This window comes from Cenococcum geophilum (genome assembly GCF_001692895.1).
Source record: "Cenococcum geophilum 1.58 unplaced genomic scaffold K441scaffold_7, whole genome shotgun sequence".
Classification (NCBI taxonomy): Eukaryota; Fungi; Ascomycota; class Dothideomycetes; order Gloniales; family Gloniaceae; genus Cenococcum; species Cenococcum geophilum.
Genome location: NW_027137565.1, coordinates 3,391,130 through 3,409,066, shown reverse-complemented (window position 1 = coordinate 3,409,066; position 17,937 = coordinate 3,391,130). Strand labels below are relative to the sequence as shown.

Below are 17,937 nucleotides of genomic sequence, written 5' to 3'. Positions count from 1 at the left end.
ATTCGATAGGTAAAAGAGAGGTATAAGGGGGGTATTCAGGAAGAAGCGGGAATAGAAGGATTAGATGGGCTTCTGCTCGAGCTGTGGTGGTGAATAGAAAAGGTGATGGTTGATGCGGAACTGAGCTTTGCACACTTCACTCCTGCCTTTTTCGCTGCTCTCGCTAACGCGCTCCCGCCTTGGCGATCAGGTTCGAGGTTTTCACCAGCTCACTTTTTCCCCATCCAAGTCCCCTGCACTCCCGTCTGAAATCCTAGGACCGACGACTTTTTCATTAACTTAGTTTTTGTGCGTCTAGACCTAAGCCAATCTCATACAGAGCCGAGCCTTATTTCTCCCCTTCTTATACGTCATTCGACAAGCTGGATCCCATCTGCATCCTATCTCGTTGCTTCATTCATCCCACGTCGTGGATTCTTCTAGAAAACGTCGGCCCTCCGTCATTTCTGAGCAACTTCAGCAAACCCCCTGCCTTAACAAGAAGGTTTGCGCCTGAACTAAATCTATTAAAATACCCCTAGAGAAGCAATCCCTCACATGTCCCTCTAGGAACACAAATCAGAAGAAAGACCGCTCTAGCCTATCACAGATTAGCGAGTGCTTGTGGTGCCTTCATATGGGCTCCAGTGGGGGATAGGACCATAATTCCCTGGAAAAGGCAGCTCCAAGACTACCTTAACGCATGAACTTTTGTCCTCACGAAGTGGTTAGCCGCACTGAAGATACCCGATTGAATTCGCAACTAGCCTACCCAAGGCATCATCTCATATTGTGCCGTTAGACCATACCAAGTACAGCCTGTCAATTTTAACTTCCAATTGATTTGGCAAAGCCCTCAGCTCTAAGAGTGTCTAGTAAAGGCCGCTGCAAAACATGTCACCTACGCCGTGCAATTGTGTGAAATGACGATGATTGCTCGGTATAACTAGACCAATTTGTTGGTGTACGGTACATTTTGACCAGGATGTTGATCGATCGATGTAATAAAAGGCACATCTACCAACTGAAATTAGAAAATAGCTGCAAGGATATCACATAACCATTGGGATTGTATCCGGGTTGGGCAATAGCCACTCTTCACGCTGACTTACGAGTATTCTACTCGCATAAAAGGGTAGGGCCCAGTATCTGTTTGGGCTCATCATTTCTCAATATTTCTATTGAATTGACTGCGTAAAGCGCGGTTGGAGAGCTGAAGTTACTTTTGGGGTACATTTTCAGAAATACGCAAGCTGTGACAGAAGGTTCGCAGGATAGAGCTCCAGCGTTCACCGCCTCGCTTCCAAGAGAAATTTCCAAAATCTTTCGCGACCAGGATACGTACACCCCCCACCGTGGAAATCCTGTTTACTTTCTTACCTTTCTCTTCTTCACCTCTTTTCCTTTTCTTCTTTTCCCTTCTTGTAGCGGCGCTGGATACCCACGTTTTCTATTGTTTATTGCATCCTACACATACGCACCATGGATGAACAAGAGTTTGTCCAGCTCCTCGAGAGCCTGCTGCAACGTAAGTCAAATTTTACCACGACGTGTTTCTTGCTGATATAGAATAGCCGACACTGAACGCGTCAAGGCTGCCACGGCAACTCTTAATAAAACCTACTATATCTCTCCTGCCTCCCTCGCTGCTCTTATCCATATCCTTGCCTCTCATCCCAAAGCGGAGCTTCGACAATTAGCTGCCGTCGAGGCCAGGAAACTGGTTCAAAAGCACTGGGCTTCAGTACCTGTCGACCAAAAAGCACCGCTCAGAAATCAGCTTTTCCAGTCCACTCTTAACGACGATGTCACCCTTGTTCGACATTCCGCTGCACGCGTTGTATCCGCAATTGCCAGGATTGACTTCGAAGATGGAGAGTGGGGAGATCTGCCGGGCTACCTGCAGCAGGCCGCTACTAGTAATACGGCTCGGCACAGAGAGGTCGGAGTCTACATACTCTTCACAATACTAGAATCCGTAGGCGATACATTCCCCGGCAATCTGAGCGACCTCTACAAGCTCTTCAGCACTACCATCCAGGACCCTGAGAGCGCAGAGGTCAGAGTCAACACCATGCTCGCATTAAGCCGCATGGCTATGCTGCTTGACCCTGAGGAGGATCCAAAGTCTCTCAAGGCATTCCAGGATACTATACCGAACATGGTGGCTGTTCTGAAATCAACTGTTGAGCAAGGTGACGAGGACCACGCCCTACAGGCTTTTGAGGTATTCCAAACACTGCTTGGTTGCGAAGCTGCTCTCCTTCAAAAGCACTTTGGCGATCTCGTCAAGTTCATGATCGAGCTGGCATCCACAACTTCAATAGACGATGACTACCGATCGCAAGCACTCGCGTTCTTGATGCAGTGTGTTCGATATAGGAAGCTCAAGGTTCAAGGTCTCAGAATTGGTGAAGAGCTTACTGTCAAGGCTTTGCAAATTGTGACAGAGCTGGGTGATCTTTCCAATGACGAGGAGGACATCACTCCAGCCAGGTCGGCTTTGGGATTGCTGGACATCCTTGCATCTAGTCTACCTCCTAGCCAGGTTGTGGTGCCTTTGCTCAGAGCCATCGGTCCTTTTGTCGCCTCTACAAATCCGGATTATCGCAGAGCTGGTATCCTCGCTCTAGGCATGTGCGTCGAGGGGGCTCCAGACTTCATCGCAACTCAACTCCATGAGATTCTTCCCATGGTATTGCACTTGCTAGAAGACCCAGAGATTAAGGTTCGAGCTGCTGCCTTGAACGGTGTTGCCCGATTGGCCGACGACTTGGCTGAAGATATGGGCAAGGAACATGCGCGGCTCATTCCAGCTCTCGTAAAGAATTTTGACCTTGCTGCCAGTTCGAGCCAGGGCCAAGACGGAGAACGGAATCTCGAGATCATTCGAGGAAGCTGCAATGCTATCGACTCCCTTATCGAGGGTCTGGAGACGGAGGACGCCGCGAAATATGTTTCCGAGCTGGTGCCTCGATTTAGCAGCTTGTTCCAGCACTCCGATTTCAAGTCCAAGGTCGCTGCAGTTGGCGCCGTTGGGTCTATTGCAGCTGCCGCAGAAGGAGCATTCTTGCCATACTTTGCGCAGACAATGAACGCTCTTGCCCCTTATGTGACAATAAAGGAAAGCCAGGGTGACCTTGATCTCCGAGGCGTTGTTTGCGACTCAATGGGGAAATTAGCGTCGGCGGTTGGAGCAGCTCCATTCCAACAATACGTTCGTCCTCTCATGGAAGCCTCTGAAGAGGCTCTACACCTCGATCATCCCAGATTGCGTGAGACAAGTTACATTCTCTGGAGTACGATGGCGAAGGTCTACGAAGAAGAGTTCTCACCATACCTTGCCGGTGCCATCAAAGGTCTCCAGGAGTGTCTTAGACAAGACGAGACAGAAATGGAGGTCCAATTGGGTGAAGAAGCCAAAGACTTGTTGGGCAGTGAAGTTGTTGTCCAGGGACGAAAAATCAAGGTCGCTGCTGCAACTGACGATGAAGATGATGATGTAGTCAATGCAGAGGATATGGATGAAGATGATGACTGGGACGACATTGGAGCTGTTACTGCTGTAGCTATGGAAAAAGAAATCGCCGTCGAGGTTATTGGAGATATCATTACGCACACAAGACGTAATTTCCTTCCTTATCTCGAGGACACAGTTACATCAGTCCTAGAGCTTGTCGAGCATTCATACGAGGGAGTCCGCAAATCTGCCATTGGTACCCTCTGGCGAACCTATGCTTGCCTCTGGGGCCTGGCTGAGGGCGACGGTATGGATAAATGGAAGCCTGGAATTAAACTCCAAGTTCAACCCACGGATGCTCTTAAGAAGCTCGGAAACATGGTCATGACTGCCACTATGGGTGTTTGGCAGGATGAGATGGATCGGTCAGTTTGATTTTTTATTCTAGTTGAGTGCTGTACTTTTTTCTCGGCACATCTCTTTACCTCGAAAGGATGACCCTACTTCGTTAATCCCAGCTCACTCAGACGCACAAAGTGCGGTTGATGCGAAAGCGATTCTATTTCTGATCGACACCTCACCCAACCTTAAATTTCTGGCTTTGTTGTCATTGCACCAGCTAACTAGATATGTTCCAGTGGCACCGTCACAGATATCAACCGCGATCTCGCCGCATCCCTCAAGCTTTGCGGTCCTGCCGTCCTTGTTACCGAGCAAGGCGATGTTGTGACTGAAATCGCGCAACAACTTGTCTCAATCATCACGAAACGCCACCCATGTCAACAGGACCTTGGTGACGAAGCCGATGAAGACGTCCTAGAAGAGTCTTCCGAGTACGACTGGCTCGTCATCGAGACTGCCTTGGATGTTGTTACATGCCTCTCCGTAGCTCTAGGCCCCGACTTCGCGGAACTTTGGAAAGTCTTCGAGAAACCGATCCTAAAGTACGCAAGTAGCCAAGAATCGACCGAACGCAGCGCAGCCGTGGGTTCAATTGCTGAATGCGTCGGTAATATGGGCGAAGCATGCACGCCCTACACGAGCGGCTTGCTCAAACTCCTCATTCATCGCTTATCAGACGAGGACTCAGAGACGAAGTCAAATGCCGTTTACGGTCTCGGTCTGCTATGCGAGAAGTCCAACAATGAGCAGGAGATTCTGAAATCGTACATGAACATCTTCCAGAAGCTTGAACCGTTGCTGGATGACCATGGCCAAGCCCGGCTACTCGATAACACCGCTGGGTGCGTCAGCCGCATGATCTCGCGGCACCCGAACAACATCCCTATTAGCGAGGTGCTGCCGCGGCTAGTACAGCTTTTACCTCTGAGAGAAGATTACGAGGAGAACAAACCGATTTTCAAGATGGTTGTGCAGTTGTGTGAGTAGTTGCTTTGCCCGGTCACTATGCCTTATCCCATTTCTCGTCGTCCTCCCACCGAACCTTCTTTCTGACGCTATCCTCTCCCCCCAGACCAAGCAAACGACCCTACGATCATGCAACTTACGCCTTCTCTGATGCCTGTTTTCGAGAAGGTGCTCGGACCACCCGAGGAGCAGCTTGAGGACGAGACGCGCGCGCAGCTATTGGAGTTGGTTAAGTATCTACAGAAGCAGTAGAGTGAGCGAGATACTGCATTTTCGGGGTCGAGGGTGACAGAAAGAAGGATGGACGTGTTTTGCTAGTCGATACCACTTATGTTAATGCGGCATGAATTTATGAAAATTGCATGGCGGCGCTCTCACTTATTTTCTTCACGTCTAAGTACTATGGAGCAGCCCCTGAGTAGCCAGAAGGCCCATTCCGGAGACCGAGCCTACTAGAGGAGGTAGCTCTAGGGCCTTAAAGCCCGGGTACAGTTGCCCTCAATCTAACATAAGCATCATAATCTTGGAAACCCTGTAGAATATATTTTAAGAAACAACGTCTTTTTTCGTTCACCCGTCGCTCCTTTCTGCTCAATGATTGCCCTGAAGAGACGCACCTAGCCAGTCAGAGAAATAGTGATAGACCAGCCTAATTTCTATTTAAGTTACAGCCTCAATATTAGCGACCGGTAAGGATTTCCATCTTCTACGACTAATAGATCTTCAGCGGAAGTCTTGCCAAACTCTCGGGTAACTCATACCTTCTCCATTCATTAAACCGTAAATATAACATTCACCTTTAAACACATGATATCTCCCCTCCTGTCGCAAGATAAAAGGAACTTGTCCACCGTGAAGTATGCAGATTTTGTCTCCTTCTCTCACATCGTAACGAGCTAGGCCTATATAACCTTGCTTTGAAAGAAAGAACCCTCGAGAATTAAGCACCATCTTAAGAATGCTGCCCGAAATGAAAGAGATCTCTGTATCCAACTCATCCTGAATAGGCCAGGATACGGCAAAACCACGCACACATCGTCTTCGTACCTGCCCTATGTCCACAACAAGTGTATGGAGAAAGGCTTCGTGTGGTCTCTACTGTGTGATACCTACTTCCAAGCTCTACTTTAATCCATGAATGCCAGAGCCGTATGGTCGATGAGGTAAACGGACAGGCAAATTTTCACCGAGTTTTAAAACTATGTAAAATGTAGACCCTCGTACAAACAATGTTTGAAAATCCTTATCGAGATGAACTGCTGTAGGATAGTGGCTACTTGCTTTATATACCTTATTTGAAAAGTCATTTTGGACTTCATTCTTTATGAAAGGCGTGGCTTCCAGTGATCTATTTGGACTGGAGCGGCGTGGATCCGGCGTGGAGCGCCGTTGGAGCGCCAGTTTACGTTTATCAATTATAGGTTTAGCACTTTCCTATAATGGATAAACGTAAACTGGCGCTCCAACGGCGCTCCACGCTGGATCCACGCCGCTCCAGTCCAAATACTGGTGGCTTCTAGATCCATTGTCTAATTAGGGATCCAGGAAGGTAGAGGCCGCTTGGGGACCAAAGACGGAGGGAAGAGTCCGAAGGGTGACCATGACTGGGGTTCCGTACGGTGTCCTAGGATATTCAAATTCCGGTCTGCTTCGATTAAGGCATTTGCGAACTTCGTGTATCCTTTATCGAGGGAGATGGAGTAGTCCGGGTTCCTAGCCTGTCTCTGAGTACCGGTCGCTAATCCTAGCGGTGCAAAGAGCTTGTCCCTTGAGTCTAGTGCTTTACACGTCCGTGAATTCTTGAGGAGCGAGAGTACTTAGAGGGGCAACCATGACGTAAATACTAAAATTGTAAGATAATCATAGTTCAAATTTAAGCTGAGGTTACTCCAGTATGGTTAGGGTTTTTGTAAGGGAAATAGAACAGCAGGGGTAGATATAATGCACAAGGCAAAAGAGTGTATCGAGACGAATATACAAGGGCGGTCCACAAACGGGTCAGACGCCCCCCGCTAGTATGTGTGTCAGAATAAGCAAGCCCTAAAGAGTTATTTTACTTACCATACTAGTAAGGGCCAGCGGCCCCAGTAATGAATGGATTGATATTTTGACCAAATATCCATCATTATCATTAAGGGAGCCAAAATATTGCGATACGAATGGATATTCGCGATATAGCTTATATACGTACTTACCTGAGCTCTATCACCAGTCTTGGCATTACCCCTTTATTGCTCTCCAGCAGTTTCCTCTTACTTTTTACCCACAACTCTAACACGAAATATAGCGCATAAAATTAACACTACGCATATACTTTAGCATTCTTTTACTACAATACTATACCACGACAAGGTGTCAATCGGTAGTCCGTGCACCGATTGTAAGAAAAGAAGGACTCGTGTAAAGATTGATCTATGAAGAAAAAGAGGCTATATACACATAGCGTAGGTGCAGACAATAGGGGGGGAACAGGGGGTATACAATACATCTGAAACAGGGTGGTAGTACAACCTGATTCAAATCGACACAAGGCTTTAACTTTCCTATATATATTCATAAGCTTATGGATATTCATTCATAAGGATTTCAAAATATCCAATCGTTATCACTTACTTATGAATGAATATATCGTTAAGAAGCAATGGATATAAATATCATTGGGACCCCTGGCTTTAAGCATTACCCTCATGTTGCACTGAGCACACAATAGATATGGCCGGAATATTTTGAGTTGGTATAATGCACGAGAGGAGCTGATCTTCTATCATAATGAGGCAGCGCGAAGTACCCTAAATAATGACAACGGACGTAAATGGGGTTGTTTTGGGGAACTTCCAACGCTGCTGGAAAGCCGCTATTACACAACCGTGGTATTGATTAGTGATATTAGATATTGAATATTGAACATTCAATATTAATATTAATACGATATGTTTAATACTGAAAGATATTGAATATTAAATATTTTTAGAGTTGAGGTGGTAAAAATAAGGTAGATGTATTAGTAAATGGCTCTCGGGCCTCCTTATAATGCGTACGCATTTCAGATTTGTTAGGTAAACCTATAGAAAGTAGATCTTAAAGACATCGCGCACAACATCGTTTAATTTTAACGATTTTTATAACCCCCTATACACCCACCCTTTGATTAACGCTATGCCTCCCTTATCTACTATTGTAATTAAGGACGATAATACTTCCTCCTCTGCCATTTCTAAGCTTGGTTCTGATTAGTTTACCCACTCTAGCAACGACGACGCGTTAAGCGACTCTACACTAAATACACCACCCGTAACCACACCTAAGTCGCCTCGTAAAAGGCGTAGGTTAGCTACTTCTACTTAGAATAGCGCTGCAGTGGCTTAATCAAACTTGCAGAGTTGACTACCCACGACTAATATATTATCCAGTGCTTTCATCAAACCGGACCCTTATCGACGGTTGTTTGGTTTGATTGATTTGGTCCAATTAAGGTTTATTTAATATAGATCAAACCAATTAAACAAACTGATTGGACCAAATCAATCGTCTATTGGTTTAATAAATTGCTGGAACAGCCTTCCTGCCCTTATTATAAGCTAGTTACCTTAGAAACTGATCTCTTAGTGGAAATAAAGCTCTAGCAGGATAGTAGAGAGCCAGTAGCCATAGATATCAGAGGCGTTAAAATCCTTCAAGCCTCGTGCCAGTGCTAGGTAGAAGGCGCCCATTGCTAGGTGGGAGGCGCCCGTTGCTAGGTGGAAGGCGCCCGTTGCTAGGTGGGAGGCGCCCGTTGCTAGGTAGAAGGCGCCCGTTGCTAGGTAGGAGGCGCCCGTTGCTAGGTAGAAGGCGCCTGTTGCTTGGTATAAGGGTGCCTACGCCATATGGCGTGGATATTATTATAATTAAACCAATTAATAATAATTAATAATGATAATTATATTATTAATAAAACTTTATTAGATTAATAGGAGCACTGCACGAAGGTTTACAGCTATAGGCTTGCAGCTAGAGTAATATAAACAATTAATTATCAAACTAGATCAATCGAGTTTGGTTTGATTGATAGTTATTAAACCAAATAAACTCAGTTTGATATCAATCAAACGTCTGATAAGATGGTTTGAACCGTTTGGGTTTGGTTTGATGAAAGCACTGATATTATCTATACCGTTAATATTAGCAGAGGCCGAACAAGTCTTTTTAGGTATACGGTAAACAGTCTTATGGGACCGCATATTATTAGGGAGTACGAATATTAAACGTACGGAGTGCTTAAAAAGCTGGCTATAAAGTAATATTACTGCCGGGGGGAGGCTTATGGTGACGAATGTAGTACGAGAGGCTTCTGAGCTCTTGGCAGAATCTAGAGAGCAGCCGACATCTGCTATACCACGCCAAGGACCACGAAGGTGACGATGGTGGTGAGAGAGCAGTCGCGAGAGAACAGCTATTTTGAAGCTCTACCAGAGCCCGGGGACATGGAGCGTTCTTTCAATTAAAACACTATGCTAAGACTGTACTATATTCAATATTCAATATCAATATCAATACGGCCGAATACTGATATTGAATACTGATAAAAGCACTGGCTTACCGCTTCGGTAAGTCCATCAGCAAGGGCGGATCACTGCAACCTCTATCTCGATCTCCCCATTCCAAATGCGCCATCTCCTGGCATTCGTCCCTGCATCTACACCACTTTCCACCCAGATTTTGTATAACATAACACCTCTCGTCCATCAAGCCTGCGTTGTAGTATCCTTTCAGGCCTTCGCCAAACTTCTCTTCAGCTTTCGTCAGATTGACGTAGCACCCTCCTCTTCCGTCCTCTGGCCATCCAAAGGCCAGGTCATTCTTGATCTGCGGCTCGAAGCAATCCTCCAACGTCTCACATGCGAATTTGTGCGGACCCTGGCGAGACTCGAAATTTGGAGGGAGATCCCACCACTGGGCTCCAACCATACGCAATTGGTTGCAGAATGCATCCTCAGCCGCGCCGCGGTGAGGCGATGACCGTTGGACTTCCTTGTAGCGGCTGAGTCCTAGAAAGTCAATCTCCAATGGGTCCGCGTGCTTGATCCAGATGCCCCCAGTGCTGGGCCAGCAGGCAACGCGGGCACCGAACTTCGTGATGGTCGATCGGGCCGTGGGCTCTGCAGATCTGACACTGTATTTTGCCCTCCAGGCGGCGTAGGAAAGTGGTAAGCCCTTATCATCATACCAGGGCCCATCAGGCTTGTTGATATCCGGATTTTGATCGTCCCGCTCTTGGTGAGATATTCGTCTCGTAGGAGAAGGCGGTTGCTCGATTTTAGAGTTGGTTAAAGAAGATCGGGCATTCTGGGAGTAAAAAATGCATGCGGCAATTGCGAAGAGGATTGGAAGACATGCTAGGGAAACACGCCAGATGATTGTATTGCTTGAAGCTGTGGGTTTTAGCTTGTTTTGTTGTGGCATGTTTGTAGTTATTTGGAGGAAGATGATCCAGGAATTAGACACTGATGAATGTTGTGATACGGCTGATATGGCTGCCTGCCTAGGCAGGCTACGTGTCCTCGATCTTTCACCAGCTCGTGGGAAATAACATTCGAAATGGATTTCTGCAGCCTTTTACGAGCTCCAACACGAGAATCAAATTAGGAGATCTGCTGCAGATAAAATGATGCCACCAAGGTACAGCCAGCGAACGCCATAGAGAACGATGTGAATCAATACAATCAATCGAATCAGCCAGAGCGTTCGATCGGGCCGACCTCCCCCCCGAACTGAATTAGACACTATGGACAGGCAGGCACAGACAGGTAGGGAGGCAAGACAGGCAGGACAGGCAGGACAGGCAAGCACTAGGCCTAGTTAGGAAATCAGCACACGGCCGGCGGATCATCGGGGACACTGTAAATCGACGATTTGGAGCCTCCGCGAGAGGCTCCTCAGTCTATCGCCCGACGCCCGAGCGATCGTAGAGCTCCTATGACAGACATAGGCGGTAGGTAGAAAGGATTAACTTAGAGCTTTACATTTTAATATAATTAAATTAGTTTTATATATTTTTTTAACTAGCTATAAATAAAGTATTAGGAGTATTAAGTTATAAATAAGAGGTATTTATACTAAGGCCTTATATAGAGAGTACTCTAGCCTACTAACTTAAGAATTAGAAATAGCTACTTAGTTTAATAAGCTTAGCAATCTAGCGCTTACCTTTAGTATCTTTAATAACTTAAATAGCAAACTCTACGTTTCTATACTCGTTATAAAACACTACGAATTTTATATCCTATATTAGGATTAAGTTAGTTTATTGAATTACTACGCTATATATATTAGGGGGGAGGGGGGAGAGGTTCTTACCCTATAGTATAAACCCTAGCTAAAACCCGCTTAATAGCTAGACTTAATATACTTACTAATTTACGTAGAAGAATAGATAATAGCTGTAAGATCTACCTAATTGTTTACTCTTATTGGTAGGCTTTTATTAATAATCTACGTGCTTAAGTTAACGGGTTAAGGGATAAACCTCTAAGGCCTTTTTTCCTAAAGTAATTTTAGCTTATTAGCTAGCGGGCCTTTAATAAACTAAATAAGATTAGATTTTCTAATAAGAAGAAGATAGGAGATATATTTATAACTAAGAGTATTATAACGGCTCGTATAAATGCCTCTGAACCAAAGCTTGTAGATTACTATCTAATAAAGATACTAAGCTAAGGAGAAGGAAAGGGGGTCGCGAGAGCTGGTGTTAACAAATAGGTAGCGTAAGCCGCTAAGGCGCTAGTAGTAGACAAGCCAATAGTAGGCGGGCTAATAGTAAGAAATAGTACTAGATAGTATACGATAATACTAAATAGTATGCGACAATACCAGATAGTATATAATAATACTAGATAGTATACGACAATACTAGATAGTATGCGGAATATAACAGGTAGTAGAATATAGTAAAACTTAGCAGGTGACGCGCTCTAGCACTATTACATTACCCCCCCCCCTCCTAAAAAAGCCTGCCCTTAGGCGTTGTCCAAGCTCCTTATTATTATCTAAATCGTTATAGTTATCTAACCCTTTTTCCTAGCACTTAATCCAGTTATCTAATTTGCGTAGTAGTTTAGGGAGGTTGGGGTAGGCTAGGTAGAAGTCCTGCAGCTTATAGGGGGAGTACTTAAAGTTAGATGCGGGATACCATTCTAGGTCTTTGTTGTGGCCTACCTAGCTTATATAGTATTTTAAGACCTTACGGTCCTTTTTAACCGCTAAGATTTCTTTAACTTTTTATTCTTCGTCCTCTGCAATCTAAATAGGTAGTAGGGGGTTATTATATTGCCTAGGTAATAGATTATCCGTAGCTTTTTATAGCCGGTTTAGGGAAAAGATAGGGTAGATCTTTATTAATTCTGGTAGCTTAGCCTTAAAAAAGTATCTTACTTTTTAAAGAATCTTATATAGGCTAGCTATTTAATAGTCTATCTTATAGCTTAGCCTCTAAGTTTTCTAGTTCTTTATTAATACCTATACCTTATCTCTATTACGGCACTAGTAAAAACTAGTAGATTATAGCTAATAGATATTAGTGGATTATGGCGGACAGTTATAGACAGTCGTAGATAGTCGCAGACAGTTTTATACAGTTTTAAATAGTTGCCGTTACGTAACCAGAGGATCGTATATAATATTAAGCGGCGCCACCCTCTATCTCCTTTCCTCTCTTTAGCTTTAGATCCTTATTTATAGACTACCAATTATATAGGCTTGCGCGTCCCTTTTACTATACTTATACCTTAATTAACTAAATCGCTAATATTATCTAAAGCTAGTCTACTCTTCTTCCTAAGAAGGAACTTAAAAATATCTATAGACTATAAATAAGAATAGAACACAGAAATAGACCTAAAGACTATTACTAAAACTTAAAGAATAAAATAGAACTAGAGGAATAGAAAAGAATAATAAGACCTATAGAATATGTATAGACTAGAACCCCTATAGAATTCTACTAGAAGTTACCCTAATAACTATATCACTATGCTAAGAACTATAGCGGCCGGCAAAGCAGCCGTAGGACTCTTAAATACCTCCAATAGTAAAACAGCAACTGACTTAAACCCCTAGGTGAAGCTTATAGCAGCCAATGCTAAAATTAAACAACTTTAAGAGCTGCTTAAAGCTAGAGAACCCCTTATACCTAGTAAAGAGTTATTAAACACCTAGAGACTTACTATAGTCCTTAAGGCCCTAGCCTAACTTATAGCATTAGCATTATTGCGGTCCGTAAAGGTCGCGGACCCCCTATTGCTTATAGACGGAACCAACCCTATATTTAATAATTAAAAGCTTTAATTATAGGATAAGCTCGAAGTTAATACGGACTACTTCCCTACTACTTAGGCTAAAATGGCCTATGTTTTTAGCCGTACTAGTAAGGATATATAAACGCACCTACGTCCACAATACGCATAGGACTTAGTGGATCCCTTCCTCTCTAGAGAAAAGATAATTATATACCTATCTTCTATCTATAAGGACCCCTTTAAAGTATAAAACGCCTAACTTAATTATAAAAGCCTAAATATGAAAATAATAGAGACCTTCTTAGCCTTTTAGACCCGCTTTCTATATCTAGCCGGCCAGGCTTAAACTCCCTAGGAAGACCTAATACTAGACCTATTTAATAAGCTTACTCTAGACTTGCAGCAAGCCGTACTACTAGTTTTTACTACTATATAGACGCTAAAGGAACTTATAGACTAGTGCTTAGCTATTAACTAAGACCTCCGCTAAATTAAGGTACGCGCCAAACGGTATAAAGCCAGAAACCCTTTAAATCAGACTATAAGTAATATAAGAACGGCCCGTAATGCCTCAGCACGATTAATAACCCCTATAGCACCACCTGTACAGCCCGCCGCCAATTTAGCAGCTAGCCGTACGGCCAGTCCTACTATAGGCCCGGCGAATGCTTAGCTAATATATAGCAACCCCTATATATAGGCCCTTAGTAATTAAGGAGCTTGCTTTTCTTATGGTTAAAAAGGTTACCATATAAAGGATTACCTAATAAACATAAAAGTGGACAAGGTTCTGTTAATCCAGGAGGATAGCGCGAAATTAGAAAAAGAGAAACCCTAAAGGAAGACTCCTCTCTAGGGTTAAAAGGGATTAATATATTAGATATTAATCTAGGTCAGCTAGTTAGTAGATGAAGCTGCACTATCCCTTATACTTTATTCTATAATAGATATTAAGTTTTAACCTTTACTTTAGCTAACTCTAAAGCAAATACCTTTACCTTAATAGACACTTAGTGTGCTATAAAGCTAGCTAACTTTCTAAATATACCTATTAAAGAACTGCCTAAACTAATTCCTATTTACGGGTATAACGGGCGGATAGGGCTACCTATTATAACTATCTTACGGATTTACCTCCGTGTTAATAGACAAAGGTAGTATAATATCCCCTTCCTTATTACGGACCTAGGTAGCTATAATATAATTTTAGGGCAAAAATAGCTAGCCTATTTAGGCTTACAGCTTAATATACGGAGTAGACGGCTTATCTGGCCTAAAACCCTACCCCTAACCCCTTCCTTTATAAAAGAAATTAGCATTATAATAGAAAATCTCATACGGCCCTAGATTAATACTATTTACTAGGCTAATGCTATGCGTAGGGACTAGGCTTTTAAGAAAGATATATAGCTTAATTCGCAACGGATCCGTATACTATGTTGCCCCTAGACTACCTATATTACGCCACCCGCATTAAAGACCTAAAAAGTTAGTAGTAACCTAAAAAAACCCCTATAGAGAGCTTAGGCCCTATATAGCTATAAAGAACAGTAAGGGACGTTAGATATTATACTAAACTAATAAATTAGAGGGATAACCTATAGAAGATAGAATAGGAGCTAAGAAAGATTATAAACCCTAAACCGTAAAATACGGTCCGGAAAATAGCTATAAGGAAACCAGCGGACCTCCTACTAGTTAATATCTGCTATATTAGTGCCGTAGGATTCTACTAGAACTTAGTTTAGCCTAATACCGTCGCCTTTATAACAAGCTTATACAAAATTAATTAAATAATTAAGGAAAAGGGAAATAAGCTTAGCGGATAAGAAAGCGAGCTTATAGATAAGGAACTAGTAGAATAAAAGCTACCCTATTAACACTAGAAATTTAAAAACGTATTCTCTAAAATAGTATCTAATATACTACTACCTTACTAACCGTATAATTATAAGATTAAGATTAAGTAGGGCAAGGAAAACACCCTTAGCTTTAGCCCCCTTTATAAGCAGTCTATTACCAAATTATAGGCCATAAAGTAGTATCTCATTAATAACCTAAATAAGGGCTTTATTAAGCCTAGCTAAGCCCCTTTTGCCTTACCTATTCTCTTTATTAAAAAGCTAAATAGAGGACTCTGCTTCTGTATTAACTACTATAAGCTAAATAATATAACCCGTAAGGACCGCTATCCGCTACCCCTACTTAATAAGACTCTGGCCTAAATAAGTAGAGCTAAGGTCTTTATAAAGCTTAATATTTACTAGGCCTTTTACTAAATTAAAATAGACCCTAGGTCTAAAGATCTTACTATATTTTAGACCTATTACGAAACGTATAAATATAAGGTACTCCCTTTTAGACTAACTAACGGACTAGCTACGTACTAGCGGTATATAAATAATATACTCTTTAACTACCTTAATGACTTCTATACGGCCTATTTAGATAATATTATAATCTACTTTAAGAATAAGCTAGAATATAAGGAGCACGTCTATAAAGTCCTATAATAGCTCTACAAGACTGGCCTTTAGGTTAATATTAAAAAGTTAGAGTTTAGTGTTAAGCGTATAAAGTACCTAAGTTTTATTATTAGTACGGACGGAATTAAAACCAACCCAGAAAAGACGGCTGTAATTAACTAGTAGGCACCCCTACGGACCGTAAAGGGGGTACAATTATTTTTAGGTTTTTATAACTTCTACTAACGCTTTATTAAGAACTATAGTAGGATCGCCTAGCCTTTTAACCGTCTTACTAGAAAAAACCAGCCCTTTTACTTTAACGCTATATATAGGCAGGCCTTTAATAAGCTTAAGAAACGGCTAGTATCGGCTCCCCTACTTGCCTATTTTAACCTAAAACGGCCCTTAATACTAAAAACTAATACCTTAGACAGCGCAATAGCTAGTATTTTTCCCAGAAGTAACCGGACGGAGAGTAGCACCCTATTATATACTATTTAAAGACTATAATAGATACTAAGCTAAACTACCACGTCCATAATAAAGAAATGCTGGCTATTATCTCTAGCTTTTAGCACTGGCGTATATAGCTAGAGGGGACCCCTAAGCTAATTAAGGTAGTTTTAGATTATAAGGCCCTAGAATACTTTATAACAACTAAGGCCCTTATAGCCCGGTAGGCACGCTAGGCGGATACCCTATCTTAGTTTAACTTCTTAATTATATATAGACTAGGCGCTACAAACTATACGGACGCTCTTATAAGGCGTAAGTAAGACTTAGATAACTAGACGGCTATAAAGATCTTATTATAGACCTAAACGCTACTATAACTAAAACACCTTAACCCCTAGATATAGGTAGAACTAAGTATAGACTCTTTAGGCGCCAAGATATATTCTATTAACTCCTCTAAACTTAACCTTATTAATAAACTACTACAGGCTAACTAAATAACCCCCTCTCTATAGGAGTACTATAAAAGGTAAAGAACGTTACTAGCCTATAGTCCCTTAAAAACGGACTACTTAAGCACTAGAAACGGCTAGTAGTAGCTAAGGAATAGAACTTACAGACCTAGCTTATTACCAAAGCTTATACCTAGGTCTCTACGGCCTACCCTAGAAAAAATAAGACCTATAAGATTATTAGCAACCGCTACTACTAGCCTAGAATAGTTATAGATATTAACTACTATATACAGAACTATAACGACTACCGTAGATCTATAATTCTACAAGACAAGACCCTAGAACTATTAAAACCACTCTTAATACTAGAACGCCCCTAGCAGTATATCTCTATAAACTTTTATAAACTACCTACGGACCGTAACGGATACGATATANTTATAATCCTAGTTAACCGCTTTAGCAAGCGCCCGTTCTTAATCCCCTGTTATAAAAATATTAATACTAAAGAGGCGGCCTAACTATATATCTACTACGTCTACTAAATTTACGGACTACTAGATACTATTATATCCAATTACGGGCCGTAATTTATTTCGGCTTTTTAGAATAAGTTTACCTAAATCTTAGGCATTAAGCTAAAGCTTTTTATAGTATACTACCCCCAGATAAATAGTTAGACAGAAATTATAAATCAATACTTAGACTAGAGACTTCGGCCCTTTATTAACTACTTTTAAGATAACTAGGCCGAACTGCTACCCCTAATAGACTACGCCCAAGCGACCCTACCTTACAACTCTATAGGATTTGCCCCTATTTAGCTAGAAATGGGCTACTTACCTTATATAAGCTTTAACTAGGAAAGACCAAAGGGACCCAGACTATACGCGAAAAACTATCTTATAAGGAAGCCTAGTAGTACGCTAAGCGCTTAGAAGAAGCTTAGATAGTAGCCCATACAAATCTAAAAAAGGCCCAGAAATTAATATAATAGTAGGCGAATAAACATAGGCAAGAGCCTAACTTTGCTATAGAAGATATAGTCTAGGTTATAATAAAGAACTAAAAGACGGAACGACCTAGCCATAAGCTAAACTATTAGATAGTAGGACCGTATAAGGTTCTTAAGAAGATAGGCAACGCGTATAAAGTAAAGCTCCCAAATTTAATTAAAGTTTACCCTATTTTTTCTCTAGATAAACTACGAAAAGCCGCAAATAACCTATTACCTAAACAAAAAAATAAACCTCCCCTGCCGATCTAAGTTAATGGTAATAATAAATAGGAAATTAAAGAGATACTGGCCTGTAAGCTTATAAGGGGAACGTTAAAATATTATATTAGTTAGAAAGGGTATAACCTAGACCCCACTTAGTACCCTATATAGAACTTTATAGGTAGTCCCTATAAGCTTTAGGAATTTTATAGTTATTACCCCAATAAACCCGGACCCCTAAAGTACCTTAATAAGTAGATAA

At 42.1% G+C, this 17,937-nt stretch overlaps 3 protein-coding genes across 3 annotated transcripts; 1 reads left to right on the top strand and 2 right to left on the bottom strand.

Annotated features, from left to right (window-relative positions):
* Positions 1–1,222: 1,222 nt before the first annotated feature.
* On the top strand, positions 1,223–5,366 carry K441DRAFT_654603 (ARM repeat-containing protein). The gene is made up of 4 exons (XM_067647706.1): positions 1,223–1,507; positions 1,554–3,864; positions 4,078–4,820; positions 4,914–5,366. The coding sequence occupies exons 1-4, from the start codon at positions 1,462–1,464 to the stop codon at positions 5,057–5,059; spliced, it is 3,246 nt and encodes a 1,081-aa protein (XP_067507934.1). The 5' UTR covers positions 1,223–1,461; the 3' UTR covers positions 5,060–5,366.
* Positions 5,367–5,569: 203 nt separating this feature from the next.
* K441DRAFT_450918 (uncharacterized protein) lies at positions 5,570–5,746 on the bottom strand (the record flags this gene model as incomplete). Its single annotated transcript, XM_067641692.1, has 1 exon — positions 5,570–5,746. A coding segment is annotated over one exon (177 nt), but the record flags the coding sequence as incomplete, so codon positions are not given.
* A 3,452-nt stretch (positions 5,747–9,198) lies between these two features.
* K441DRAFT_654602 (uncharacterized protein) lies at positions 9,199–10,502 on the bottom strand. The gene has a single exon (XM_067647705.1). The coding sequence runs from the start codon at positions 10,244–10,246 to the stop codon at positions 9,380–9,382; it is 867 nt and encodes a 288-aa protein (XP_067507932.1). The 5' UTR covers positions 10,247–10,502; the 3' UTR covers positions 9,199–9,379.
* Positions 10,503–17,937: the final 7,435 nt, after the last annotated feature.

Excerpts from the sequence above, each read along its gene's own strand:
- K441DRAFT_654603 (XM_067647706.1), top strand. The coding sequence starts at position 1,462 with ATGGATGAACAAGAGTTTGTCCAGCTCCTCGAGAGCCTGCTGCAAC. Across the intron at positions 1,508-1,553 it reads CCTCGAGAGCCTGCTGCAAC|CCGACACTGAACGCGTCAAG; the intron begins GTAAGTCAAATT and ends GATATAGAATAG. Across the intron at positions 3,865-4,077 it reads TGGCAGGATGAGATGGATCG|TGGCACCGTCACAGATATCA; the intron begins GTCAGTTTGATT and ends GATATGTTCCAG.
- K441DRAFT_654602 (XM_067647705.1), bottom strand. The coding sequence starts at position 10,246 with ATGCCACAACAAAACAAGCTAAAACCCACAGCTTCAAGCAATACAATC.